Consider the following 27233-nt stretch of genomic DNA (forward strand, 5'->3'; position numbering starts at 1 on the left):
AAATCTCCTAACCGAGTGCACACTTGAAGAGTGTTGCTGAAATCCTTTCACAAGGTCTAGACTTTAATAGGTATTTGTATTACTCCCAAAAGGGTAAAAACTCCTAATAGGGTAAGTCAATAGAAGTAATATTTTTGTAATCTCTAACCAAGAAATCTTTACACTACAATACTGAAGAATTGTAGGTGTCGTCCCCATTACATTTTCTCTCTAACCAAGGGTTTCTGCATGACCAAATATTTGTGTTATGTGTTGACAAATGTGTGTGATATAAAAATTGTTATTATTATTTGATTTCATTACTTTATTTCAAGCATTAAGTTATTTTGGTTATAAATGCAAAGCACACGATGATGTTCAAAGGTTGAAAATGTTTTGAAGGATAAATGTTTTAAAAATATTGATTCACCCCACCTCAAGCACCTTGTCTTTCGTTGATATTCTGAAAATTGGTATGAGATCCAAGTTTCTTGTCAAGAGTTGAACCACTTAAGACAAAATATTCGAAGAGATGGAAAGGTATAGGCTTGATAAGTTGATTGAGATTTAGAGATTGGAAGTGATGATTGCACTAGGTCAGATCAGTGAAACGAAAGAGAAGTTGAAGGATTCATTAAGCAAAAGAAAGGAATTAGCACATCAATAGAATGAAACACAATATTAGGAAGAAGAGTTTGAAGGATTATTTGAGGGAAGTGTATATGATGAATCTGAAGCTACTATATCATATTTGATGGAAAAGAATCAAACCCTAACCAGGTAGGTAAAATCAATGAAGAGAGAACCAAAAGTTCACTTGATGAGAATGTGTGAAGTCCTAGAACAAAAGAGACAAGTTGAAGTTGATAAGAGAATTACTGGAGAATATAAGAGGAACATGACTGCAAGAATGGATGAGAAAGATGCTGGAATATAGAGGTTAACAGAAAATCACTATGACATGGTAAATACACTACTTAGTGTTAATAATGAGATTGCTAGAAAGATGAAAGAGATTGTTGGATTAAGAACAAAGAATGAACAATTGAGAAATTAGTTGAAGACTGAGAAATAAGCCAATAAATGGCTGAGAGATTTGAGGATAGTATAGGAAATTGGATTAATAGTTAAGAAGTCAAAGGAGACCGAGAGATACCACTAGACGAGGTTATACAGAGTAATCAACAACCGAGCAAGGAGAATCATCAAAGAAAGTCGAGTAGAGGAATGTTTATGCGAATCCAAAACTGAAGAATCCTCCATGCTAGCATTGTGGAAAACTTGGTCACACAACCAATGTTTGCAGGAGAAAAGTCAACAAGACTAATGTTACTTCTAAGTTTGATGGCTATTGTTATAACTGCAATAAGTATGGTCATAAAGCATTTGAATATAGATATAAGTTTAACAAGACTCCTAAGCGATATAAGTTTGATGGTCATTGCCACACTTGCAACAAGTATGGATATAAAGCATTAGATTGCAAATCACATAAAAGGCAAAATTGGCAACCGAGCAGACAAGTTAATACACTTAATTAAGATTACAATACATGGGTTACATGTACAACATGTGAAAGATATGGTCACATTGCAACTAATTGCATGAGGATGCACATGAGAGGAAGATCTAGAACTTGGAAGAACTCTGGCATGGGATGTTTTCATTGTCATTAGGTCGGTCACCTAAGCAAGAACTACAAAAGACCTAATGAAGAAGACACCTATCGAGGATAGGTTCTCATCAGCTCAGATGCGAGACAGGTAGATGGAAAAGACCCAAAAAGGAGTGGGAAGAAGGGACTTACAAGTCATGTGATTTAGATTGAATGACACTTTACCATAGAGTGCACAACATATAATGCCATCCAAACTCAACACAAAATTATCTTGAAGGTCGACAACATGCACAATTTATTTGGCAAAGATAATATCAATCAAACTAACAAATTAATTTTCAAGATGTATAACAAAAAATTAGACATAGGCTAGAAACCAAAATAGAATTAAAGATCCCTTAGTTTTTTAATTATTCATCACCATCATCAAAATATTTCAATTTTCAATTGAATTTTAAATTACCTATGCATTTAATTATGGTACTTAAATTTATTCAATTGAAAAAGCACGGGGCCCACTGGAATTCCCTCCTATCAGGCCGCGGAGAAGCTGAAGAGACGCGGGTAATGATAAAGAAGAAGGAAGGAAGATCGTTTGAGTGCTCCCTAACTCAACGATCACTTTCTCCTCAAAAAAGGAGGGAGGGGATATTTTTTCGAAAAAATGGCGGATGAGATGTACCAAAGCGCTGCAAAAGTTGTAACAGCTGCAGATTGCACAGGACCTTCTGCAACAACTTCTAATGAGAAAGGAGAAAACAACTTAAATCCCAGTTCACTGTTACAGTTTGCACCGTGGCAGAGCACAGTGGAGGAGGGTTTCTGGAGAAAGCTAGCCGACCTAGAACTCGATAAACTTGGCATTTCTCATCATCCAATTGAAATCACGGGTACAAGATTGTTTTAGATTTTACAATGACTTTTTTGTAGTCATACATATTATATGGTAGGATAAGAGCTCTCTAAATCATGCAGTTTTGATTTGGACAGGTTGTTTTTTATTATGAAGGAGACATTGACCATTATTATATAACCCCTGAAGGATGTGTATATCAGGATTTAATATAAAATTGCAGGGATTTCTATATAGCTCTTATCTCCATCATTATGTTTCTGGGGATTTGAGATTTGAAAATGGGATTTTGCTATGTTGTGCCAGCAAATTACCCACTCAAGGCATCGTCATGTATTTTCACGGGGCTTGAACCTGGTCCTTTGTTATGTTACATTAGTATTATACGTTATATGAACGCTGTGTTATGTTTCCAGGATTTGAGATGTCAAGGTGTGACCCTGTTATGATTCAGCTGCATTTTATCCAATTTTAACATCTTTGCTATGATTTTTCATGAGGTGTGGACCCGGGTCTCCATTTTGAAAATGACAATACTTAGAGCTCATTCTATTTCATTGGGCTTAAAGATTCCTTTTTTTTCTTAGCTTCTAACTATTATTGTCTATTTGGTAATTGGCTTGCATTATTTGTACATAATAGCTCCTGGCACAATTAATATTTATTTTTAGATCTCAGGTTGGCATGCAGTTCACCTTTAATGTAGAATGGGGTAAAGCTTGGATCCCATTGAATATACTTTATAGTGAATCTACCTTAACCAACTATATGTCCACTATGATTTGGCTTGCTTTATTGTGGTATGGGAATTCCAACCTTGAATATTATATGGTAAAGGAAAGAAATCTGCCTGCTAGCTTTCATAAGGTGGTCTCATAAGTCAAACTTTCACAAGCTGGTCTCATATGTCAAACTTTCTCCATGTGGTAGTATGTCAAATTGTATTTTCTTGATGGTGACCCAGAAAAGCCTTTGCCTTTACCTTTTACCACAAGCAATGATGTTATGCGCCAAGTTGTGTGCGCATGTGTGTTTGTGTGTGTATACACATATTATATTAGATCTCTAAATGATAATATCATGTGCTATTTGATATCAGTTATTTGCCAGTTGACAATTGACAATATTTTGTAATGCACTTTCAAGTGAGCTGTTTGCGTGTGTGTGTGTCTACACATGCACATGCTATGTAAACAATACCTCATAGTTAACAAATAACAATATCACGTACTATATAGTATTAATTATTTGACGATTGATAATCTGTTTGCAATGCACTTACAATTGAACTGCTTGTGTTGGGGATTTAGCGGATGCTAGCTAATTCTCGTACAGTTCTTGCAATTTCATTTCCTAGGTCAAGGTTCTCGTTGCCATTGAAGGAACCTATCTTGCATGCATGCATTTGTTTCTATATATATACACATACTACATAAATAATACAACATAGTTGACAATTAATAATATCATATACTATGTAGTATCAGTTATTGAACAATTGGCAATTTTTTTGCAGTGCACTTTCAATTGAACTGCTTATGTTGGGGATTTAGCCGGTCCTAGCTGATTCCTGCACATTTCTTGCAATTTTTGTTTCATAATTAAAGTTTGTCATCACCATTGGAGGAACCAATCTCAACCTCAAGAAGAGATGCAACAAGAAGTACTCTAGAATAACAATAGGAAATAGAAACAACAAATTTCTTATAAGTTTTTAGAATTCAAACGACAAATTTTTGCATGCTTTGCAATTGCAGAAAAAGAAAGAAAATTCACAGCAGTCATACATTCTTCTACGTTTCAAGTGTAAGAAAATTCAATTTAAAACATAGGAACTTTAAATAAGTCACAAAATGATGTTTGACTGTGTAAAATGTTTTGTAGAGGGAAAATACAAATTATAGCAACATAATCGTTGTTCAGTCACAAAATATCAGAGACACAATTTACAATTATAAATTCACAATAAATATATGAGATTTACATATCATCACATTGTGTTCTTCATTATGTCAAGAGGCATAATTACAGTGCCAGTAAGGAGTGAAGTGTAATGATTTGGTAATTTAAGGTTATGTCGATAAAGATAATATGATTCTCAAGTTGGTATTGCTGTTTCAGGACTTAGTTCAGGTAAATCCCAAAAGTGGACATTACAGTAAACCCTCCATCTCCTTTGCACTGTTTGGCACATCTTTTATTTGTAGCTTGTGAATGCAGTTCATTAACTCTACTGCTATGTCCCTCCGGGACATGCCTCCACGCTCGAGTCCTTGTTGATGTTGATATTATAATAGAAAATAGCATCCCCTCTTTTAGTATTCCCATTTTTCTGTCACCTCAAAAAGGGGACCCTGCAAAACATAACTACATGATGGAACCAGAGTTCTTCACCATTTGCTTCCTTCTTTGGTTTCTTTGACATTGTTGATTAACTTTGTTGGGTTGTGAGAACTATGAAAATAGAGACGCTTAAAAAAAATGCCCTTTTTGACTGTTCAATCTAGTTTATCTGAAGTTTTGCACCAGGCTCTTGCACTTTGATGTGGTTGTGTGTTATAATATGTATATTCCATTATTAACGTGCAATGCATCTGTGGCAAGTATTATTCATTTTCTTGATGTTTAGAAAAGCTTACCTTCCAAATTTCAACTATTTAATACCTATATAGTTGCATATACAACTAGCAAGCATTATGATCCTAGTTGATTAATCTCATCATCATATCACAAATCAGTAATATTCTTTAATCTAGTGGAACAGGCTTTAATGCCCCATCTTCTCATGGGCAAGTGTCAAATCATTTAAAGCTGTTTTCTGAAACACTATTTCTGATAATGGCTAGGAAACATCAGCTTCTGTCAGATTTTTAGGGAACATAAACCTTTGTCCTGTTCCAGGAATTGTATTCAATATAAAGACACTGGAAAGCTTTAAGGCTCTTGACAGGCAGACTATTAGATCTGGAAACAGTGAAGGTATATGCTGTGACTTTAATTAGGCCAGTAAAATGACTACTTTATAGTTTACATTCTTTGAGAACCTTAACAATGTTTGCCATATCTTTTGTTGATAGCTGGTGATTGCAGTTCATTAACTTCATTGCCATTTTTTAATGGGACATGCCGACATGCTTGATTCTCTGTTGATATTATAACAAACAATATCATTCCTAGAACTTTGGGGCTTCTAGGCAGCCCCACTTTTAGCATTCCCATTTTCTTGACACTTAAGGAAAAGGGGACTCCGCAAAACACAGTTATATCATAGATTTAGGGGTCTTCACCATTTACTTCCTCCTTTGGCTTCTTTGGCATTGTTATTTTATTTTTGGAGGGTTGTGAGAACTACTAAATTAGGGATGCTTGAAAAAACACACCCTTTAAAACTATCCAATCTAGCTCCTTTGTAATGTTGCACCAAGCTCTTGCCCTTTGGATGGTTGTATGTTGGAATTTTTATATTCCGTTTTCAAAGTACAATGAACCTGTGCTAAATGTTATTCATTTTCTTGATGTTTAGAGTAGCTTATTCTCCAAAAATCAACCGTGGCCTTTATAATTACATATACAAGTATCAAGCATTATGATTCTAGTCAATTAATCTCATTATCATATCACAAATCAGTAATATATTTCAATCTGGTGGAACAGGATTTTATGCTCCATCTTCTCATGGGCAAGTTTCAAATCATTTAAAGCTGCTTTCTGAATCGTTATTGCCTGCTAATGGTGAGGAAACTTCAGCTTCTGTCAAATGTTTGGGGAACAGAAACCTTTGTCCTGTTCCAGGTGTATTATACAATACAAATACACTGGAAAGCTTCAAGGCTATTGACAGGCAGACTCTATTGAATTTGGAAGCAGAGAAGGTACTTGCTGTGACTTTAATTACGCCAGTAAAATGACTACATTGTGGATTGCATTCTTTTGTCTATGAATGATTTGGTGAAGTCAAGAACTCTACAATAATCATCTACAGGGACTGGAATAAATGATAAAGGCTTCATATGATGATTATGTTGGTGTAAATACTGACAACTAAAATAGTCAGCTTAAAGCATGTTTTGAGATAGTCCTTTTCACAGTACTTAAGTCTCTACCTGGGAATGTTTAGGCTTTTGTTTCACCTCATCTAGTTGAGACATGTGTGCTCACTTAATGAGACACTTACTGCCACTTGCTCACACACTTGTCAAGTGCGCTCACAAGTGTCCCATCTTTGGAGGGTGAGTTAGTTGTTGTATTCATCATTTTTATTTATCTAGTTTTCCTATACATCCAAGCTTCTATTTACATTTTACTTCGCTCTTTGACATGATGCATTTGCCTCCTTGTGAGCTGATGGTTTGTGAAGTTTAGTGTTTGTTTGTTGATCTTGGCACATTCCCAGCATGGTATCTAGTAAAACCCTTCCCGAATCTACACCTAGCGTAGTCAAGATTCAAGAATTCCTCATGCAACCCATTTTGAGTGCATTCAATTTGGTTTGCAATGAGTAATTGGATGCTATATTTGTGCTTTTTTGCTGACTTGTATCTTTCGCCTATGTATGGAAGTGAGTGCCGATTTGTATGAGTTTGGATAGTCTAATTTCTGAAGCTAGTGGTGGAAGTTCATGGTTTTGATTTGCTGTGGGTGGCATTAATATAGAGATTAACCTTTATTTCTTTGGCCAACTTGATTTGCAAACAGAGATGCAAGATTTCCTTGGTGGTTTCATCTTACTTGGATCTTCAAACAGGCACATAGGAAGCTAGCAAAGGTCCGGTTACTGTTTGTAATCTATTTGCACAAATAGTTTGACGATTTGATATTCTACTATTTTAAGATCTGCAATCATCTGCTATTGTGTTTGTTTTATTGGCAACAACATCAACTCCCATGTGGCCTTCATACTCCTCCATTTACCCCGAAAACATCTCAATGTCCACTGTGCACCCCTCTTTGTGCCATTTATCCTCACACATCTGGGCAATAGCAGAGAATCCCAAGGGCTTGTTTATTGCTGACTTTGGAAGAAGCACACTGTGAGAAGAAAGGAGCCATACAATTCATTGCTTGTTCACTACCTTTTGCAGATCTCAAGTTTTTTGTAGAGACAGATTATTGCGGATCGAGCCATATTGTTGGCAGCTCATTTGAATAGCAATCCTTCAGAATTTGTGTTTGCAAACAATTTTATTCTGGAGGCGCATTTGTTTCTGCAAAGATAAGGATTGGTATCCAAGTTTAGGCAGCTTCATTGCGCATTTTAGGGAGCACCATATCTACTTGTGAATAACTGCAGGTTGTTATTGCAAGTAAATGGCTCATAATCATTGTTCATTTCAAAACCAACAAATTTCTTTCTGGATTCAAGCCGGTGGGAGTATAATATCATAGCCTTTCTCTTTGGAGATACACACACTGAACCTTGGAGAGGTGGTTGGAAATAGATTTGTTTACTTGGCATGATGTGCTTTGTTATCCTTTGGCTTGCTGGAATCAGTTTCCTCATATTCATTGGGCTGGAATTCATTTGGCCTGCTGGATGGTCCAATGGCACCAGAGCCTTTTCAACTATGAATGTGGCAGCTCCATGTGATATGGAGATTTTGGTGGTGATGATTTCCAAATGGCTACCATGCATCTAACCTTATGACAGGTTTACCTCCATTCTATTCTCACAAAGCATCTGACACTGCACTAAGAATATACTATATATGTGATCTCCTACAGCCTACAGGACAATAATTTGGATCTTTGCCATCCTTTGGTCTGCTAGAATCAATCCTCATATTTGTTGGGTTGGAGCTCATTTGGCCTGCTGGATTGTCCAATGACTCAAGAGCCATTTCAACTATGAACGCAGTGGCTCCCTGTGATGTGGAGACTTTGGTGGTGACAGTTCCAAATGGCTCCCATGCAACTAGTCTTATGACAGGCTTATCTCCATTCTATTCTCACAAAGCATTTGAGACTGCATCAATCATATTCAAGCTCCTTATGAGAATAATTTGGATCCACCTTGTACGGTCATGCTGCAAATCAGCTCCCTGTTGATGTCAGTTTTGTACCACTACATAACATATAGCGATTGAATAATTGATACGGAATATCAAACACTCAATCCCTCTCTTGAAAAGTAAATACTCATGAAGACATGAGAAAAACTCCAATGCTCCTTACACTTGTGGATACTTAGTTATATCAATGTGATTTGCTGGTAATCACGCAGGTGGCCTTACGTTGTTCATTCAAGGATAACTTGGACTTTTGGTGTGATGGTGATGAATCTAGCTTTGTGAAATATATGAGCGCCAAATGATGTTGATGGTGGTGATGATGGGGGTGTGTCTACCAATGGTGTTTCTCCTTTTCTAACTTTCTAAGAATGAACTCCAATTACTAAACTACTTGCTGCTCTATTCCTACTCCAATGAATGGAAAGATTAGCAAATGGACAGGGATCGAATCTGATGATAACTTGGACTTTTGGTGTGATGGTGATGAATCTAGCTTTGTGAAGTATATGAGTGCCAAATGATGATGGGGGTGTGTCTACCAATGGTGTTTCTCCTTTTCTAACTTTCTAAGAATGAACTCCAATTACTAAACTACTTGCTGCTCTATTGCTACTCCAATGAATGGAAAGATTAGCAAATGGACGGGGATCGAATCTGATGAAAGCTTACCAGCGGCTCTACCTCCATAGATGCAATGATTCAAGGGAAAAAGACTAGATTACCATGCAAGGCTTCCTAACAAGCCGCTAAGATGCTAGTGGCCTAGTTATAGATCTAGGTCAAACATCCACTAATATCACCATGCAACTATCCATCTACTCTTACTCTTAACAACTTTTTGAAATGAAATCTACTTTAGCAACTTCAAAGAATCTAACTTTAACTTTTGGAAGTAGAAACCATGCAATAACACCAAGTGTTCTTAATCACCATGCAAGTCAGAACAATGATAAAGAGAAGCAATTTTGGTATTATCTTAGCAACAATTTTCTTCAACCTTTACAAATGAGAGCAAATGGCCTTATATAGAGGCCAAACCAACGGTAGAGATTAAGAAGCAAAATCAATGATCCAAATCAAATCCTAGAAACCCTAATTAGGGTTGCCACTTCATCGGCCAATGAGAAGATGCCACTTCATCAATGAACCAGTGAAAAAAGGAAAAATGGCAACCAACGAGAAGGCACCAAAATGGTAGCCAATCAGAATCAGACACCTATCCTACCCAAGAAGAAGGAGAATTTGCTACTTGGGCTTACATCAAATGATTTTCTAATATAGTTCTACCCTTTTCTTTCATCTTTTTAACCAAAGTGATGAACTTGGCTAGCATGTCATTGACTTCCTTCATGGGAGGGCAAAGTGTATGCTTCATCTTGAGCTCAGTTGAATTCATCATGTTGCTTGCTGCTTGCAGTGTCTTCTCATGATCCTCTCATATTCTTTTGCATATCCCATAAAGGCATTGAGGGAGGCAAGGGTGCCCAAATGTTTTTTCTTGATGACAACCTTCCCCAACTCATCCAATCTCGATCGAAACTCTGTCTCATTGATGTCCTCCTTTTTGATATCTTCAAAATCAAGTGCAGCCCCAACATCGCTCAACATGGTTGAAATGGAAGTGTCAACACCTGGGCTGTGCTGTGCAATCTCATTCTGTATCTCTTCAAGTATCCTCAATTTGATAGTCAAGGCAACAAACCAAGACTCCACTGTACTCATTCCTCCTTCATCTACCAACTTGGCCCTTTCCAAATATTTCTCCAGTAGCTCGATAAATGCATGTAGCTTGGGAATGGCTAAGTCCTTGGCTGGAAGGAAATCCTTCCACACACCTTCAAATGTTCTGAATTTATCTCTAATACCCACTGGTGCAGCTATTGGATAGGCTGGCAATCTCTCCAATACTTGTTTTCGGCCTCCAACTTTACAATCCTTTCGTTTGCCTTCCTCAACCTTTCTCTAATTGAAACCATGCCTTCCTGGATCTCCTCACATTCCATGTCATTCGTGATTCTTCCCAAGTTATGCTCTACTATCTCATACTCTTGAGCTACAATCTCATCCACTGCCTTGTTAACCTTTGGTATAGCAATCTAAACTTTTCGGTGACCATCATCGTCGCTCTTGATTACCTTTGCCACCGTTTTTGCAATTTGTTTCTGTTTCTCGCTATCACCCTTTTCCACTAACCCTTGGATATCTTCAACTGTTCGGGCAGTCACTACCTCGCCTCTTGGCATAAGCATTTGCCTTAACCATAGTGGTGCAGTGCATCTCTACAAATCTAGATTTGGTTCGACTAGCAAACCATCACCAACAACCTCTGGCGCCTAGCTTATTTCCTCAATATCAATTGGCCTATCTTCTTCACTAGTGATTGTCACATCATCTCCATGTTGGTTCTTCGAGAGAGGAGAGTACTTGGTACTGTCACTGTAACCACTTGATTTTGAATCAGAGCTCACCTCTACCATGGCCCCTTGTCCACTTGTATTATCCTCTTGGTTTCTAGCCTCAATTATGCTCTCCCTTGACGGTGTTGCATTCTGTTTCTTTGTTGGAGGCCCTTGATTTTCTTTACTTTTCTCAACCTCCAAACTTCTCTTCTTGCTCTTAACTACTCTTTGTCGCTGGCTATTGTCCTCACCTTTTTGTCGGACTGACTTTGTTGGACCTTCTTCCTCGGGTTTCATCTTCTCATAAGTAAGGCGTACTTCCAACTTTGTAATTGACTTAACTTTTCATTGTACCATGACTCGGTGTGTAAATCAACTATCCTTGTAACTGCCTCTAAGGAAGGATCCGGATGATCATCCCAATCTATTGGACTCAACTCTGTTCCATCCATTGTATCATAATCTCCTCTTAGCACATTTTCATCATCTTCCAGTTGATCGAGAATATCAAGACCTCTCCATTTGATTGCCTTCATCATGCCCATTGACAATCTTGAGAAAGCTAGCTTTCTCACATGAAAGTCATCCTATGCATTGGCCCAAAAATCTTCTATAGTAGGAACATGTTTAAATGTATTTGCGTGGGATGCCTTGATAAGACCATTAGGATCGAATCCTTGTCTTGCTTTATACCATCCTAGATTATACCATTCTAACTCCTCTGCAGCTGCAAAGGCGACAGGATGGGGGCAAGTATCATTGCCTATTCCAAATGAGAAGGTAATCCTTGTCTCACCTTTAAGTTTCATCATTTTGTCATAATGCTTAAGTTGCCTAGCCAACTCCATCAAAACTACCTTGTCGGGTGGATACCTTGGAAGTCTCTTGGGACAAATTGTACTTCCTATTCTAATATATGTGAATTGTGGAAATTGGATGAACCAACTCCCACACTTCTTAACTTTTGCTTCTGCTTCTGACGAGAGCCTCTTAGCAGGTGTCCTTTGTAATATCCTTACCATCTTCATGGAGAAGGCATCATAAAACATTTTATAATCTTTGGTGTTGTGCAAATGAAGCTGTGGATATCACTCATGCACCAAATATTGCCTCGGCCCATTGCCAATCACTCCTAAGGCCTTAAGTCCAAGATTTTCATATAGTCTCGCAATCAGATAGAAAAGAGAGGACCCCATATAGAATTGCGTTTGATTTTGTACTATCCTAAGTTGCAACTCTAAATTTTTGCTTATAATCCTAGCTCAATCAAATCTTCTCTTTCCATTTTCGATTTCATCAATAAAGTAATACATCCAGTTCTCGAATTGCATACCTTGAGCCACGCCCATGATTCGGCTAAGAAGCACAATGAGATCACCGTACTCTGGTTTGAAATCTGACTTGGTGAACCTTGACAACTTGGTAACTCCCTTTTTGCCTTTGTGTAACCAATTCTGCTTTAGATGAATGAAATAAGCCTCCTAATTATCCTGAAATAACTTAGCCGCTTGATCCATCATTACCATTGTCATGCTTTTATACTGGGGAATATTAAATGCTTCTTCGATGTTGGCTAACACTCTCTTCCCTTCATCGAAAATGATAGACTTAGTAACAATATCAAACCGGGATGCACATTCCATTACCAATTTTGGACAAGGCAAGGTAGGAAGAAAAGTTGCTGCGTGTACAATTCTGCTCTTGTAGATCTTCTTCGACCACTCGAAAATGATGGACTTAGTAACAATATCAAACCGAGATGCATACTCCATTACCAATTTTGGACAAGGCAGGGTAGGAGGAAAAGCCACCACGTGTACAATTTTTCTCTTGTAGATTTTTTTTGCCATAGGGGATTGTCCTTCCTTCAATCTTTCCTTCAACTTATCATGTTCATTGTACCAATACTGGTGTCACTTATTCGCCTCACTTTTGAGAAGAAGGTGGTCTTAGGCATCATGTCTTCTTTGTCCTTTTTGGTATTCGTTCCCTTTGGGTTTTTGCTTGCACTAACATCTACCATCTTAAACACTTATTTTTGGCCCTTCGTTCTAAATAATATGGACTACACTTATCAATCTCCAACCTTCTTTCTATTGATGAAATCTAGCTTATTTCTGCCTCTCCAAGTCCTATCTCTACACTTATCAATCTCCAACCTTCAACTTAGGGGTGGGACTACCATTTATTTTTGCCTCTTCGTTACCATAGGATGGACTACACTTATATCTCCCAACTTCAATCCTAGGGTGGTCTAGCTTATTTTTGCCTCTCCAAGTGTCCTATCACGAAATCTACATTTATATCTCCCAATTTCAGCCTATCAATGGAATTATGAAGTGGTAGATGATGAGTGCAAGAAGAAAATAAGGGAAACGAACCAAGTAAGAACAAGGAACATAATCCGCCTTTAAACTAATTTTCACCTCTAAAAATGAGTAGAATTTTACCTTAAATCTGCCTTTACCAATAATTGGGCCCTCCTTTAATTATCAGATTTCAGAAATTTCAAACTTCCTTGCAAATAATGATGCCCTAGCAAAAGTCAAAATTTTGACTTTCTTGAAATTGCCCACACATGCCAAAAAATCAGATCTCGAATGATGTAGCCTCTTCACCAAATAAAATCACCCAATTTTGAAATTTGTTGCCAAGAAAATGGAAGAATCTGCCTTAACAAAATCGCCCTAGCTGGAAAAAAATCAGAATTGCTCCAAAAATTGCCCTAGGGCAGAAATTTGCCCAAGCAAGGAGAAGAAAATGCCACCAAAAAAGGAGAAAATCTGCTCCAAGAAGAAATCGCCCAAGCTGGAAATTGCCTTTAGAAGAAAATCGCTCACCCAAGGAGGAAGAAGGAATGAGGGAATAAGAGGGGGGGAGCCCCTCTTATACCAAATTTTCTTGCCTCTCCAAGTGGGCCGACTTTGTTTGGAGGAAAGCAAAATTAAATTAGCTCCTTTATTAATGGCTCAAATTTAAATGCAACATTAAATTTACCTAGCCCATAGTGAAATTAGCCCATTTAATTGCTAGTTTTGAACAAAAATTGCAAAATAAAACAAGGTAAGCCTAGGAGATGTCAAAATTTTCATTTAATAACGTTTTGGCAATTAAAATATCATTAAAATTGAATTTAGCAAGCTAAAATTGATTTTCAATTTCAATTTACCAATTTCCTGTAACATTTTAAAAAATCTTCTAGGCAATATTTCAACCAAATTAAAGCGATTTTGCAATTTAATTCAATTTTGATTTTGCAATACAATTTTCAAAATTTTAACCAAAATAAATCATTTTTTTGGCAGTCAAAATCGATTTTCCAATTTCAATTTCACTATAAATTTTTTTCCCTTTTCACCAAAAAATTCAAGATTTTCCAAAACAATTAAATCTAAAATTCATGTTGAAAATGTTCAAGTTTATACAATTATTTCAAATTTTCAAAAATTCGTCTAAGTCCAAAAATTTTCAAATTTATCTTGTCGAATATTGTTCTAACCATTGAAAAATGTTGTTTTTGAAATTTGTTTGACCTAAGTATAAAATTACATGCTCCGAAAAATTAAGTTAACATTAGGTGAAAAAAACAAATCAAATCACATTCCTCCTGGCTCGAAGGCATCCAAGGCGTAAAATTTTCAAATCGAAAACTTTTTGACAACTCTGAAAAATTTGCCAAGGCAACCGAAAAAAAGGGGTCCCCAAAATTTTTGGGGCAATGATGTAAAAACCTCACAACACTCCCAAGACTTGGTCAAGAGTTCAACAAGGCGTGAAGATATTGTGCAGTAGGACTCCAAGCCTTGCTTGCTGTCGATGATTTGGACACAAATGTTGATGCTTTTGTTGTCACATAGGGCCTTAGTTTCTGCTTGCCGCCCAGGTCAACAACTATGTGGTCCAAACTTGAGCTTTAAACTTGTTCAATTTTCTTCCATCCACACAGTGGCTTATTAAAGGTGACATGGTAGTAGTAGAGAAACATCTAGTTGAGTGACCTAATTTTCTATGTATACGCCACAACCTCAACATATAGGGCATGTTGAACGAGGTGGCCTTCTAGATATGACTCCAATAGTAAGTTGGAATGATGCAAACAGCTTTGTCGGCTCTTCAAGATTACTTGCAGACCATCTCCAACTCCTCCAAAAGACGCTATGGGAATCTTCATCAGGTAGGTTGAGATCCAGTTCATAAAGACCTAGTACTTGGGTTTGGCCCCATGAGCACTAAAGGCAGGAGCATCGATGGTCCATGTATAGCCTTACAAACTATAAACCTCACTTGGCATGAGGATTTACTAATGAGAGCACAAATATTATCTTCGACTACAACTCTCTCTCTCTCTCTCTCTCTCTCTCTCTCTCTCTCTCCCCCCCCCCCCCCCCCCCCCCCCCCTCCACATATCCCCTTCCAAAGACCGTTTCCTTCTCTAAGTGGGTAAAATCATTATTATCCACATTTCTTATCATTTATAGTCACTACCACTATTGTAACAGCTAATGGTTCTCATAAACCGTTCACATTTAATGTTGAGTTTTAGTGATAAAGGAAAATTGGTAGTATCTAAAGGGGGTCTTTTTAATATTTCATCATCATTTTCACGCATAGAAGCAAAATTTGACAAACTTATGGTCATTGGAAACATTTTCCATGACTTCAAATGAGTGGTTGGACTCTTAGGTTTGATCTCACCTTAGAGTCCTTTTCCTTTATTTAGTGGAGATGTAATTGAAATAGGTTATTTAACATGAAATTGTTTGGTTAATAACTTTTGATCGGTAGCTTGAGCACTATTTTGTGCAAAAGTTAATGTTTCGACATTTGCCTCCATTGGGCCTTGATGCATTGTAAAAAACACCAAGGTCTTAAGTGCCAAAAATGTGGGGTCACCTAATATTGAATCAAGGGAGGTTTCTTGAGTTGTGCCTTTGAGCATTTCTATGAGTCATGTGATGAACGATTCCACATTTTCCCTTGTAAAAGGATACTTATTGAATGCTTACTCTTGACCATCCGTCTATGATTGTGTCTGTCAGCATGGTTCCCAGAATACCCATCTCTACTACTGTAGGATGTCTTTTCGCAGTGAGTGCCAGTAGCATTGGGTTTGCTTCAGTTGCTCTGCTGCCATCCTTTCCTGTCTCTTCCACTGCTTTCGGGAGTGGTGTCATGTTCAGTATTGTCGTTCGTAACTGAGGCATTGTAAGAAGAAGGTCATTCAACTTCACAACGACTTCCATTTGTATTACTTGCCTTATAATATTTTGTTCTCCCAGGTTCCTCTTTGAGGTGCTCGCAGTGTCTTTTGTTTGAAATTTTTCGGTTTCCATTTGTTTTTCCAATTTCGTTCGTGCTTGCTGCAACCTCTTCTTTTCTTCCTCTCCATCTGGGTACATTGCCTTCTTTTCTTGCTCGTGAGTAATGGCTAGTGTCTCTTCATCACATGTTTTGATGCTTAACAAGTTCACCCCTTGCTTAGGGCATTTCGAATCCTCGTGGTCTTCTGGACCACATCATTTGCATAATAGTTGTGGTGTTTACTTCATGCTATAGTCTTTGGCGAAGTGCCCCCAGAGGTTGTACGCACGACATTGTATTATCGGCCGTCCACTTGAGTTGTACTATATCCGACTTCAGCCCCCATTATTATTATTGTTATCTCCTCGTCCATGCTAGTTATTGTTTCGGTACCCTCTCGAGGTTGCGTCATTATTTGTGTTTGTTCCTGCTCTTGTGATAGACACTTCCTGTGTCAGTAGCACTTGTTGGTGTCCCTTCGTCTTCATATTGAATGGTCATTCCTTGGTGGAATGTCTTGTAATTTGGTAGATATCACAAAATTGTTTCTTCGGGTAGGAGCCCTTTGTGTGACCTTCCTCCATATAGTCCGTACACCACAATTCCCCTTTCATTGAATCAGGATGATTCTTCATATTTTTGAACTCCTTCATCACCCGTAACATATCCTATGTACAATGCTAGAGGTACAATTTTCATCTTTTTCTTCAGTGCTGGCCGTAACCCTTCAACAAACCATCTTTTCTTTAATCTGTCCGTTGGTTGGCTCTCCATTTTCTCTACAAACTCCTTCAACCTTCTTGCATATATTCGGATTGTTTCGTTCTTCCCTTGTTTCGTACTGTATATTTCTGCTACTATTTCATTATCATCCCTTAGTAGTCAGAACTCTGCTATAAATTCCTTCTTGACTTCCGTCCATGTAGTTAATATCTGCGGATCGGCATCTAAAAACCAATCAATTGCTACACCTTGTAGGGTCGTCGGAAACTGTTGGACCTAATCATCTTGGTCTGTTACACCGTTCGCTATCCAAATTGTTTCGCATGTCTTACAGTGTCTGATTGGATTGGCCGTCCCATCACCATTGAACTTTGACAATTTTTCCTTCGGTCCTGCCATTGCTACTTTCTTCTAATTCTGTGGTACTTGCTGTGTACCTGCGCTATTCTGAGCACCCGCCCTATTTTGTGTACCCGTGTTGTTCTGCACAACCGCATTGTTTTGCACAATCGCGTTGCTTCAGACAATCACCCTACTTTGGACAACTGCGTTACCCGGTGTGAAAAGATCTTCCTCAAGCTAAGTTGTTCGATTCTCTACCTGTATTCGTTCATCAGGTGTATTGGGAACGAAGAGTTCACTCCATGCTCATGCTCCTTTGGCACTTTGGGCCATGCGAGTTACGTCCCTTCCGTTCGACTTCTCTACCCTCGGCGTATGCAAGTTAAGGAATTCCTCCCTTGTCTCTTCCATCAAATTCAATCGGTATCGAGTTTCTTCAAGCAATTCCTCGGCACTCCTTGGTCTGCTAGGTGAATGCACTCTCTCTGTCTGTGCTCCTTCACCCCCTCGGTGTCCGTCGGTAAGCTGTTGAAGCTTTTGTCTGTGCTCTGCCTGTTGTGCTAAAATTAATACTTCTTGTGATGTACGTATCTCATCCTTATCTTTTATCTTATTCCTATCTTTATTAAGCAGATTCAACATTAATCTTCATAACACTTCCTTGTTCCAGGTTCAACTGGCAACAATGCCAAATGTTTACCGTATAGGGTAAAAGGATACTTATCGCATTCAGTAGACTAAGATGTAACACAAAACAGATACTTTATTCATATACGCAATATGCACTCCTAGTACAATGCTTACAATGATAATTATTATGATGATCTTATAGTCCCTTTGGACGATGTACATATACTTTCCCGAAAGGGTGACTCAACCATCACGCGGCCTTTCCGATACAACTCTACCCGTCAGCTATAATACTTTTTACCGACAATAGAAACATTTTCCATGACTTCAAACGAGTGGTTGAACTCTTAGGTTTGATCTCACCTTAGAGTCCTTTTTCTTTATTTAGTGCAGATGTAATTGAAATAGTCCATTTAACATGAAATTGTTTGGTTAATAACTTTTGATTGGTAGCTTGAGCACCATCTTGTGCAAAAGTTAATGTTTCGACATTTGCCACCATTGGGCCTTGATGCATTGTAAAAATCACCAAGGTATTAAGTGCCAAAAATGTGGGGTCACCTAATATTGAATCAAGGGAGGTTTCTTGAGTTGTTTCTTGAGTTGTGCCTTTGAGCATTTCTACGAGTCATGTGATGAATGCTTCCACATTTTCCCTTGTATTCCTCTTCAAAGGTTGTCTCAAGTCAGGTTTTGAGCACTTCCTTTGTTGATAAATTCTCATTGACGTCATGATGATTTGATGAAAGTTGATGACTTGATGTCATGAGGGCAATCATGTTGGAAGACATATGAATATATAATATAATTGCCATGTTAAAGGGTTGATGTCTAATAAGGAAAGCAGTACATTGACTAAAGATTATGATAAAGAGCAAATACAAAGAATGATGTGTGATTAAGAATGTGTATTAAGAGTAGTGATAACTTTTTAAAGAAGTGACCTTATCAATGGAGTGATTTAATAATGAATTTCATCCATTAAGGAAGGTGCAGCACTTATCAAAGGCAGTGATCACAACCAAAAGCTATTGAATGAAAATACTTTGGTTATATTAAAACGATAATGATGCTTTATGAAGAGTAGTGACTAAGAAAAAGAAGGGTGCCTCTCATATGAAGTTCTGTATTCTTTCATAACAGATATGTATATATAAACATATAAAATGATAGTGTGTGAGAGTTGGAGATCTGTAAGATAAAGAAATAGATAAATCAACACCAGCAGATTGATGTGAAGGGAATATAGTAAAAAAATTTTGTGAAGGAGATCTAAGGGAGATTGTAGAAGATTTATGATGCATAATTGAGTATATTTGTAAAGCTTACTAGAGCAGAATTTAAGGGGAACATACCGGGTTGAATAAGGAGATTATAAGGAGCACAAAAGCAGATTCCTAATCAGATTTATGGCAGATTGGTGAACAGCATCATAGCAAGTTTTTGAACAGAATTATTGGATAAGTCTAAGGAGAAATTTATATTGAGGTTGGTACCTCATATAGGACATTCATTTGTGTCTAATTGAGTTGGTGCTCAAGTTCTGGAGATTGGTGTATCCTGTAGATTGGTGGCTACAAAGTTTGTAGAGAAAAGTCTATGTAAAACAATATTTTTGCCGTAGTTTTCTTCTACAAGGGTTTCCGCATAAATTGTGTTTTTTATTATAGGTCTTGCATATGTGCTGATATTGATCAAGTTTGAAGTGATTAAATAAGTTTTAAATAGTAAAAGATAGTTGTTATACTGATTCATTCCCCATTCTTAGTGTTATCGCATGCTTATCATCCTCACCTTCTTGAGCACTATATGGAGATGGACAATATAGCACATTGACATGCTTTGCGATCTCATCACTTGCACATATGGATCCAGCAATGCTTCGCATAAAGCATGAGTGATTCCTTACAACAAGATATGCATATTGGTTTTCAGCACTGTAGGTTTGGAAACCAGTATTACGACACTCAATTTTTGGACAATGTCCATACTTCAAAAACATTCATCTTACTTCATACATATCCAGAAGTAACCAAGTGTGGATCATCCTCGGCATCTATCGACAATATAGGCATCATACTCTGGAGGATTGCATTCTCTCATTTCTCTCCTAGGTGGGGAGGGGGGGGGGAAGCCATTCATTACACTCGTGCATAGTAGTCTTTGGGTGGTCCTGACCAGTACTTCCTTCTATGATGTATCTTCTTCACTTGTACACATGCATTGTATCATTTCTATTTTGAGAGAAGTTTTCTTCCCACTGGGTCTTTTCTTTACTCTTCTCTGTGGGAAATTTGTATGACTACCTAACATGGCCTGGTAGCCAGGACTCATCATCATGCACACGACTCCCCAAGTTGCACTTTAGAGGGTGGGTGGTGGCGTAAATAGTGAGTTTATCAAACTAGTCAGCTTATAGCATGCCTAGAGATAGTCCTATTCATATTACTGAAGTCTCCACTTGGTGACTTTCATGCTTATGTCTCACCTCATCTGGTTGAGATATGTGTTCTCACATAGCGAGACACCTATTGCATGCACATTAGCATTTTGTTCATACACTCATCAAGTAGGGTCACAAGTGTCCCACATATGAAGGGTGGGTTAGTTGTTGCATCCAACTTGTCTACTTCATCTAGCTTGCCTATATATGCAAGCCTCTATGTACATTTTACTTCTCTTTGATATTATTCATTTGCCTTTTTGTGTGACCACGTTTTGTTGAAGTTGGGTGTTTTCTGGTTAATCTTGGCCAATCCCAACAGATTAATGATGATTTATTTTTTGTGTTTAGATTTGGGATGATATACATTGTGGAAGAGCAGAGGAGGACAGCAGTTTGCTTTGTAGATTTTTGCTGATTTCATTTGCAGATTTAAAGAAATGGAACTTCTATTATTGGTTTGCTTTCCCCGCTTTAGTTCTTGATCCTCCTGCAACGATTTCCAAATTGCAACGAGCCTCAGAATTTTTTAGCTTTGAAGAGGTGTCAAAATCATCATATTTGATAAACTTTTCATTACATCTTTGATAAAGACCTATCATTATTTTATTAATAGAAGACTAATCTTTTCATTTTTTTCTGTGAAGAGAGAGGCTTTATTAGCTGCTTGTAATGGATGGCACCAATCTGAATTAACTACAGGTTATTGTAATCCTCATTTGTGTTTAAAGTAACATAAGGCTCATTTTATGGAAGCTTATTTGGCATTCTTTAAATTCCAGATTTCTTTTCATGGTTTGGACCTGATCTTTTTTATGCGAGTGCTGACAATAATTGGAAAAATGCAGGCATGCCTTTCTTTTTGGTGAAATTTTTGTCCAATGTTGGTGTTAGACTAATGCCTTTAAAGGAATGGGAAACATGTCAAGAAGAAGGTGGGAAGGTCAGTTCATGGTGTTTCTATTCATTATTGTTGAGTTGCTATTATATTATTGCAACACAGGTGTCATTATTTTGCAGTAAATTCATCAGCTTCATTGTTACCTTGCATATTATGAGTATTACTTTACTGATATTCAGAAATTTTACTCAGTGATTGGAACATACCTCTCGTCATTTTATTCAAGTCTTGGAGCTATTGTACAGACTAAAGATTTCAACCTTGATAGTCTTTCGGTGCCAAATTTCAACATATTTTATTAAATTCCTTGATCATATTTTGTGATCTGACAGGTGCTTTTTGGTTTTTATGATCCGTGCCATCTCCCAAGCAATCCAGGATGGCCTCTTCGGAACTTAATTGCTTTTGCTACTGCTCGGTGTGGACTAGAAAGTCTTACAGTTCTATGCTATCGTGAAAAAGGAGGGTTAGGAGATTTGCAGCAATCTCTTGTTTTTGATATCTCGGTTTCCTTTACACAAGGTGAGGGCAGACAATTTATTTTTTAAAATCATTTTTCATTTTTGTTTGTCATCAAGCTGTTGCAATTCTTATTTTTACAAACTAAGGTGTTGATTCTTGTAAAATGCTTAGGTTGGAGTGATCCTAAAAGTGTTCCCAAGGCAGTGGGATGGGAACAGAATAACCAAGGCAAGATGGGACCTAGATGGACCAGTCTTGCATCTCAGATGGATCCAAAGAGGTAAGGATGGTCTATAGACTTTATTGTTGCAGGAATTTCAAGAGCATTTCCATTATTCTAGTGGCAATATGTTTCCAGGTTAGCTATATCAGCAGCAGATTTAAATTTGAAGCTTATGCGATGGCGTCTTATACCATCCCTAAACTTGCCACTTTTATCGAGTGCAAAATGTCTTCTTCTAGGAGCAGGTACACTTGGATGTCAGGTTGCCCGTAATCTTATGGTAAGTGCCTTCTATTCAGATGTGTAGTGCATATTTTTGTGTATATCTATCTTCAAAGCTAAAAGCGTTTTCATTACTATTCAGGCTTGGGGCATCAGACATATGACACTAGTTGATTATGGTCGTGTGGCCATGTCAAATCCTGTGCGGCAATCTTTATATACTTTAGATGACTGCCTGAATGGAGGCCAGCTGAAAGCTTTAACAGCAGCAAAGAACTTGAAGAGCATTTTTCCTGGCGTGGTAATTTCTTCATCCCTAAGGAAATTAATGTTTATATAAGTTATGTACAGGGAATGTGACAGTTTTTTAATGCATTGCTTTTTCGCTCTGCTGAGCAGGAGGCAGAGGGTATTTCCATGGCCATTCCAATGCCTGGACATCCAGTGGCAGAAGATGAAAGAGAAGATATTGTTAAAGATTGTTTGCATCTGAAGAATCTGATCGATAGCCATGATTTTGTTTTCTTGCTTACTGATACAAGAGAGAGTCGTTGGCTTCCAACACTCCTATGTGCGGATGCTAATAAGGTGCGATAAATAAAGTTAAGACCATCTAAAATCAAAATATATTGCATGTATCTGTTTCGTCATTTAATTTACAATGAGCATATGTTCTTTCTGATCCCTTTATCATAGAATGTTGGCAGATTATCATTATATAATTTATATGTAGCATATTGTTTGCAGTTGAATTTTTAGACTACATATTGTTGTTTAGCAGTTCATAGAGATGAAGAATTGATTCAATGTTTTTCTTTGCAGGTGGCAATCACAGCTGCTCTAGGGTTTGATACGTTTCTTGTGATGCGACATGGTGCAGGCATAGCCATACCTAGTACCAATTCCTCTCCTTCATGTTCCGACGAGGAGACCAACTCTCCACAGATTGAACATGATGAACCTTCGGAATTTATGGACCTGTCAATCTTTGAGGAGACAGAGCAAAGAAAACGACGACTAGGGTGCTACTATTGCAGTGATATTGTTGCTCCTGTAGATGTACCCTCTCTCCCCTGTGTTCATGTGTATATATATTGCAGAATTATTCTCCTTACCCACTTTGATTTGTTGATGGAAGAGTTTTCAGCAAAGTCAAATTTAATTCAGCTGGATGTCCAAACCCAAACTTTTAATGTTTTGTCATATTATGTCTAATTAATATTTTTCAATAGTTAAGTCTGAATATCAATATGTATTCTTTTATATTCAGATCAAGATCATTTTGCTGGGTGATGGCTTCTGCTAGATGTAACTATTGCTTTATTGTTTTTATCTTGACCAGTCAACTAGGAACCTTACTTTGGATCAGCAGTGTACTGTAACACGTCCTGGTCTTGCTCCTATAGCTGCCTCTCTTGCGGTAGAACTTACAATGGGCATTATTCATCATCCTCTTGGGTAAGAAATATATGAAAGTGTTTTTTGTTTCAAGTTTCAAAGAATCCTGAAAATGAACAACTACAGTTTGTCACCCTTCTGATGTTAAATGCTTTTTTTGGGCTAGGATTAATGCTCCAGCAGATCAGACAGCTTCAGATATTTCTAGTGTTGAACAGCCTCTTGGTATTCTGCCTCATCAAATCCGTGGTGATATTGCAAATTTTTCACAACTGATAATTAAGGGACGTGCATTTAACAGATGCACAGCTTGCTCTGAAAGGGTAAGCCTATGAGCTGCCACGATGCAATTTGATCTCCATATTAATCTAATTTGGTGTTTTTTTATTCTTGGTTGTTTCTGTGACTTGTTTGTCCAGGAAATAATTGTTATGTTTTGCAGGTTGTGTCAGAATATCGCAAAAGAGGAATAGGCTTCATACTGGAGGCCTTAAATCAGCCTTCATATTTGGAAGATCTTACAGGTCTCACAACATTAATGGACCTGGCAAATTCCTTCAAATTAGATCTTGATGACTCAGATGAAGATTTAGATGACAACGTGCAGACAGTGATGTAAAGCTCATTGCATAGTGCATTTGTTTGTGTAAGAAATTGTAATATCCATTCGACTGAATCACTGTACATACAACAAATAACCATGCTTTTCATGCACATGGAGGTATGCTGACATCCTTTACAAAATGTTACAAACTTGAGACTTTTGGAGTAACTTGCGGGTTCTAATGTATCTAGATGGCAATGTTCACACTGATATAAACCTCATTGCATATTTTTGCATTTTTGTGTAAAGAATTGTAATATCCATTTAGCCGAATTATCATACATACAATACATCAGAAAGCTTTTAATGTTAATGAGAACATGCTGATGTCATATACAAAGATCAGAAATGGCAAGATTTGTGGAGTGCTTGCAGGTTCTAATGTACTCAAATTTGAAATGTAAAAAATTGTTTTGTCAATCGATATGACATGAAAGAGGAGGGAAAATCAGAACACAGTTTGTCATGGAGTTGCTTGCAAATTGGATGAAGGGCATTTTTTTGGATCATGCGTATTTAATACAGTATAATGCAATTTGGTATGAACAAACTATCAGGTGACTAATGCAATTATGGTGTATATTGTGAAATCTTAATAACTTGAATGGCCAATTATATACCAAATGCAACCACTCAGTCTTCTGAACGCTCAAAACAGTTTGCATGCAATTGAATAACCAAAAATCTTTTTATTTTGGTCCAAATCATCTGTATTCCACTTTCATACAAGTATCTTTATGGATCAATTGGTCTTCAGCAGCAATCTAAATTGCTTATAGAAAATATAATGTTCCTTTGAAATAATGTTTTATAAAAATTGAAATTTACTTTTGTCATAACCCATCTCTCCATATCCCGCATAAATTGGAAAATTTATTGCCACGTAGATTTTGTTAGGCAAATTGATTAAATTAATAGACTTATTTCTTTAATCAATGACCTAATCGGATAAGAAATAAAAACAACTGGGTCAGTTCTGAGAGAAAAGGTAGTTAAAAAGGATTGGGATTTCTGGGGAAAGGGGGGAGAAATTGGAAGCGGCTGGGAGCTGGGGGAAAAGGACACAAAGGATTGGAAGGAGAGTTTGGAGAGAGGAGTTCTGATACGAAGTTGGCACCATCAAACTCAATTTCCAGGTTCCATTTCTCTTATTGTAATCCTTACTCACTGAATCTTGATCTTCCATTTGAGGGCTAAATGCGTATAGATGTGGAAAGAATAGATAACACTGGTGGTTTGAATTTAAGTTAAGGGTTGAACATTTTTTTTTGTGTGGCGGTGTTGTTGAACAATCTCTATGATTGTTTTGAACACAAAGTGCCTTGAATGATTACACATATCCTAAACCCTTGCAGCAAACCGATAGAGACTTCACTCATATCCCTTACTCTGTTCGGTGTCCACTTAAACCATGTCTTCACTCATGTAATTACTATCGGGGATCTAAATTTATAACAAGTCAGTGCTCCTTTTTGTTATCAAGTTGTCATGTGTGAGAGACTGGCATCGAATATTGAGAATTCTCTCTTAATCTTAAGAACGAGTATGAATTACATTTTGTATGGATATCGTTAACATTAGGGGTATCCAGATGACTCCTTACCATAGCCGTCTGACTTCTTCCCACCAAGAGTATTTCGGTCAATACGATAGGTGGCTGTTTGATGGATTTACCTAAACCAAACCTTCTATTATGATTTTTGCAATAGTAAATTCTTAGCTTCTGAAGGTTGCATTTTTGCAAAATGAGATTACTTTGGAATAGTGAAATTGGGATATTATTTTCTTGTACCTCTGAGTTTGAATCTTTCGCAACTGGAATGTATGGATGAAATTGCCATTAACTCTAGAAAGATGTTATAAACTTGAATTCCTTCTATTCTTGCCAAATTCGGAGACGACAAGTAACATTATTGACCATTATCCACTCTACTATGTACTTATAAATCAGTGAATGGTGGTAAGAACGAACGCTGTTTAAAGTGGTTTTGGCTATAAGCAATGATAGCCGCATGAGATTGCAAGGACCATAGAGGCCTGTGGAAATGATTCGTTAAGTGTGCGTGTTTCCGCAAGCTTGTGCTAATTATATGCCTATCTATAGATGGTACGTAAGGAATCTGGTTAATTCTGAATTATATGGCATTCTCTGAATTCATGTTTGTTGTCGTGAGTGCATTTAATCTTCCTTATGGGATGGTTGTAATGTGGCAAAATTTGAGCGGGATAGAAATGGATATACTATGCCTTGTTTCTTTGTATCTACCAGTTTTGATTAGAAATTGATACAACATGTTTTGTTTTTTTCTATAAGTTAAAATCTAGATCAAAGTGCTTTGGCCAAAGCCATTTATTATACTGCATATGTAGATATGTTATTGTTATTTCCCTGCCACATTCCCCGATTAGACTACTTAGACATCTAGAAAGTAGTATGTTTCACGGCTGCACTAACTCTGTCTGATTCTCTTGTTCTGAGTTGCTAGGCATCTCATGCCAGGGTTGGGGTGTTCTTTGTGTTAGAAGGACTCGAGGGAGCTAAACACTTTATGATTGGCATTGGAAAAGCGTTTGGGCCACACTTTCATCTTAGATAGCGAATGGACGGTGTTCAATGGCTATGGAGATTGAGACTTGTAGATGGACATATGTTCGAGACAACTTGTTTAAAAACTCTTCAGGTGATGTAATGTATAAAATCATCTTATATGATGTTATTGATGTAATTAGTCATTTTGATGGCGCGTAATTATGTACCAATGCATCTATTTGTATATTGTATGATCAAACATATGGATTTTATTGTTATGTCATTGGTGTATGATGTATAGGTCAAAATCGTTGAATTGACATTCTAATTGCTTAATTAACAAGTAATATTGTTTATATTGATTTTGGATAATGACATGGATAACTACTTGTTAATCTTGATTATGATTTAATTACTTGAATGGTTGAATAGTCAATTAGGGTTTCATCTTTTGAATTCCACATTTCATGCACATTTAATGATGTGGCTTTGCTTAGTAGGACATGGAACTTACAACTTTGAATAGTTAAAAGACCATATAGGTCGAACAAGTTAAAATACATTGCTACAACCTAGAAAAATATATTGGTGGTATGA

General features: G+C 37.3%; 1 protein-coding gene across 5 annotated transcripts; it reads left to right on the forward strand.

The window, feature by feature from the left end:
* The first annotated feature begins 2110 nt into the window (after window positions 1–2110).
* LOC149550501 (ubiquitin-like modifier-activating enzyme atg7) lies at window positions 2111–26992 on the forward strand. Of its 5 annotated transcripts, XR_016354209.1 has the most exons (15): window positions 2152–2487; window positions 6105–6322; window positions 20648–20839; window positions 20944–20998; window positions 21145–21239; window positions 21530–21719; window positions 21831–21939; window positions 22018–22162; window positions 22247–22405; window positions 22504–22692; window positions 22927–23163; window positions 23447–23562; window positions 23669–23825; window positions 23945–24223; window positions 26593–26992. XR_016354209.1 is itself a non-coding variant. In XM_089793500.1 (14 exons), exons 1-14 carry the CDS (start codon window positions 2262–2264, stop codon window positions 24119–24121), a joined length of 2265 nt encoding a protein of 754 aa, XP_089649626.1. In that variant the 5' UTR covers window positions 2111–2261; the 3' UTR covers window positions 24122–24560. The 5 variants fall into 5 exon arrangements, 2 of the variants coding, with proteins under 2 accessions (XP_089649626.1, XP_089649627.1); XM_089793500.1 differs by lacking the exon at window positions 26593–26992 and having other exon boundaries at window positions 2111–2487; window positions 23945–24560; XR_016354211.1 differs by lacking the exon at window positions 26593–26992 and having other exon boundaries at window positions 2151–2487; window positions 23375–23562; window positions 23686–23825; window positions 23945–24560.
* The last annotated feature ends 241 nt before the right edge of the window (window positions 26993–27233 follow it).

This window comes from Cupressus sempervirens, chromosome 7, assembly GCF_028749045.1.
Source record: "Cupressus sempervirens isolate cs-2001-9-10 chromosome 7, ASM2874904v1, whole genome shotgun sequence".
NCBI classification, from domain to species: domain Eukaryota; kingdom Viridiplantae; phylum Streptophyta; class Pinopsida; order Cupressales; family Cupressaceae; genus Cupressus; species Cupressus sempervirens.

Coding starts and splice junctions, on each gene's coding strand:
- LOC149550501 (XM_089793500.1), top strand. CDS start 2,262: ATGGCGGATGAGATGTACCAAAGCGCTGCAAAAGTTGTAACAGCTGCA. Junction 21,720..21,830: donor CTCGGTTTCCTTTACACAAG/GTGAGGGCAGAC, acceptor TAAAATGCTTAG/GTTGGAGTGATCCTAAAAGT. Junction 22,163..22,246: donor AGGTTGCCCGTAATCTTATG/GTAAGTGCCTTC, acceptor ATTACTATTCAG/GCTTGGGGCATCAGACATAT.